Below are 2,195 nucleotides of genomic sequence, written 5' to 3' on the forward strand. Positions count from 1 at the left end.
GCGGCCCCTGGGGGCTCGGGGGGCTCTCTGTCCTGCCCTGCAGGGCTCGGGCACACGGGCTGGCTTCACTCGCTGTCCCCGGGGAGCTGCTGGGGTTTTGGGGGGCAGCAGCCGGGCTCGGGGCAGGCGGCACATCCATCTGGGTATTGGTTACCTGCCATCTTATCTGCGCTCCCAAAGACAAAGGCACAGTTAAAACATTTTCGAGCAGCCTTCATAGCGTATTCACATGTTATCTAACCCATTAAACCAGAGCCTTATCAGATAATCAAAGCCATTAAGCCCTGAAACTGCTGCGACTTCGGGTGCGGGGATGGGAAACGCTCCTTCCTCTCCCCCGGGCCGTGCTGGGACCCCCGGGCAGGGCTGGATCCCCCCACGGGAGCCCCAGCAGCAGCTCCAGCCCGGTTCCCACACCTCTGGGATTTGGGGTGCTGCAGTCCGGGGGGATTTGGGGCACATCCTGCTGATGCTGTGTGTGTCTCCCCGCAGATGAGCTGGAGGAATGGTCCCACACCTCTGGGATTTGGGGTGCTGCAGTCCGGGGGGATTTGGGGCACATCCTGCTGATGCTGTGCGTGTCTCCCCGCAGATGAGCTGGAGCTGGAGGTGCGGGATGGGCAGAGACGGGTGCGGAGCCGCCAGAGCCTCCCCGAGGGCTTCTCCTGGGGCCCCTTCGCGGGCAGCATCCACAGCGAGCCGGCATCGCCGGGCCACGGCGACACGGTAAGGAGCACCCCGAGGGGACAGGGAGCACCCCGAGGGCACGGTGAGGTGGAGGAAACATTCTTTGGGAAGAGAAGTCCCTGCCCGAGCTGCTCAGATTCCTCAGGGAATCTCCTGGTTGGAGGTTTCCCTGCCGGCCCAGAGCGTTCCCGCGGGCAGGGGACAGGAGGCTGCCGTCCCCTCTGCACAGGCTGCTTGGTGGCACCTGTCTCCTCACAGAGGAGATCTGGGATCTGCCTTTTCCCACCCCAGATTTGCTCCCCGGGGACTCTGGTGGTGTCTGGGAAGGACCAGCAGCCGTGGGGATGGTGCAGGAGAGGAGCACCAAGGGGGTGGTGCCTGTTGGTGCCATCACTGGGGGGAGCAGCAGAGGAGGGAGGTGACCACGAGTGTGACTCTGGGTGTTTTTAGGCTCTGGGTGTTTTTAGGCTCTGGGTGTTTTTAGGCTCTGGATCCTCCATCCCAGCCATGTCCTTCCCTCCACATCCCCCCTGAGCCGCACACAGGCAGCTCCAGCCCAGGATCCTCAAGCCCTGGCTCCATCCCCACCTCTTCCTCCTCCTCCTCCTCCTCCTCTCTCCTTTGCTCTTTTTTTTTTTTTTTCTTTTCTTTTTATTTTTAAGCTCAGGCCCGTTTATCTTTGCTGAATTAAATCCTTGATTAACCCTTATCTGCCCAGTTTGGCTCCCTATCTCCCGCTTGGCGCCGTGTGTCCAGACACCCGGTACAGGATGATTGATTTCCCCAAGATATGCTCAGCTTTTTTCTGATACTTCATTTATTGTCTAAATATTTTTGCTCCCATTTCAGCAGCTCCCTTATCGAGCCCGGCTGATGATTCCCAGCCCTGCTCTCCTCTGCCACTCTCCTCCCTCCCTATCTCTGCTCGGGGAAGGGAGGAAGGAATTGCAGCCCCATCCCTGATAGGGGCTGTCACCCTCAGGTCCCTTCCTCTTTGTTGCTGGCGGCGCTGGGGGGGGGGCAGGGGGTCTCCCCCAAATCCTGCCTGGCTCTGCTCTTCATCTCCAGGGAATAAATCCCAAACAGCTCCCTCATCCCTCCTCCTCCTCCCTGTGCTGAGGTGGAGCTGGTGAGATGTGGAGTTGTGGGAGATGATCCCAACCTGGGGTTTTGGTGGGAGCTGGGAGCACTGGGTGGCTTTGATATTCCGTGGTGTGGAGCACCGTGTGTCCCCATCTGCTGAGGGAGAAGGAGAAAGAGCAGGAGGGAAAAGAGCAGCAGGAGGAGGAGGAGGAGGAGGAGGAGGAGGAGGAAGATGCCCACCCGCCCCCACCTGCTCCCACAGGGTTCCCCCAAAAGATCCTTGCTCGGGAGGGCGTGTAAACCCTCTGGCAGACAGCTCAGGGGTGCCGAGGGAAGGGGAAGCCCCTCTGGGGCTGTCCCCGAGCCCCTGGGTGCCCGTGTCCCCCCGCAGGAGGGCAGGGCCGTGCGGATGCGCGTCCCGGAGG

At 61.0% G+C, this 2,195-nt stretch overlaps 1 protein-coding gene across 1 annotated transcript in view; it reads left to right on the forward strand.

Moving 5' to 3' along the window:
- ZFPM1 (zinc finger protein, FOG family member 1) overlaps nucleotides 1–2,195 on the forward strand; it is a 42,838-nt gene that overhangs the window by 31,194 nt on the left and 9,449 nt on the right. Inside the window, exon 4 of the mRNA XM_031060121.1 lies at nucleotides 593–726. Coding sequence (XP_030915981.1) covers nucleotides 593–726 — 134 coding nt within the window. The remainder of the gene's footprint in view (nucleotides 1–592; nucleotides 727–2,195) is intronic.

The sequence above is a fragment of the Geospiza fortis genome, unplaced genomic scaffold, assembly GCF_000277835.1.
Source record: "Geospiza fortis unplaced genomic scaffold, GeoFor_1.0 scaffold102, whole genome shotgun sequence".
Classification (NCBI taxonomy): domain Eukaryota; kingdom Metazoa; phylum Chordata; class Aves; order Passeriformes; family Thraupidae; genus Geospiza; species Geospiza fortis.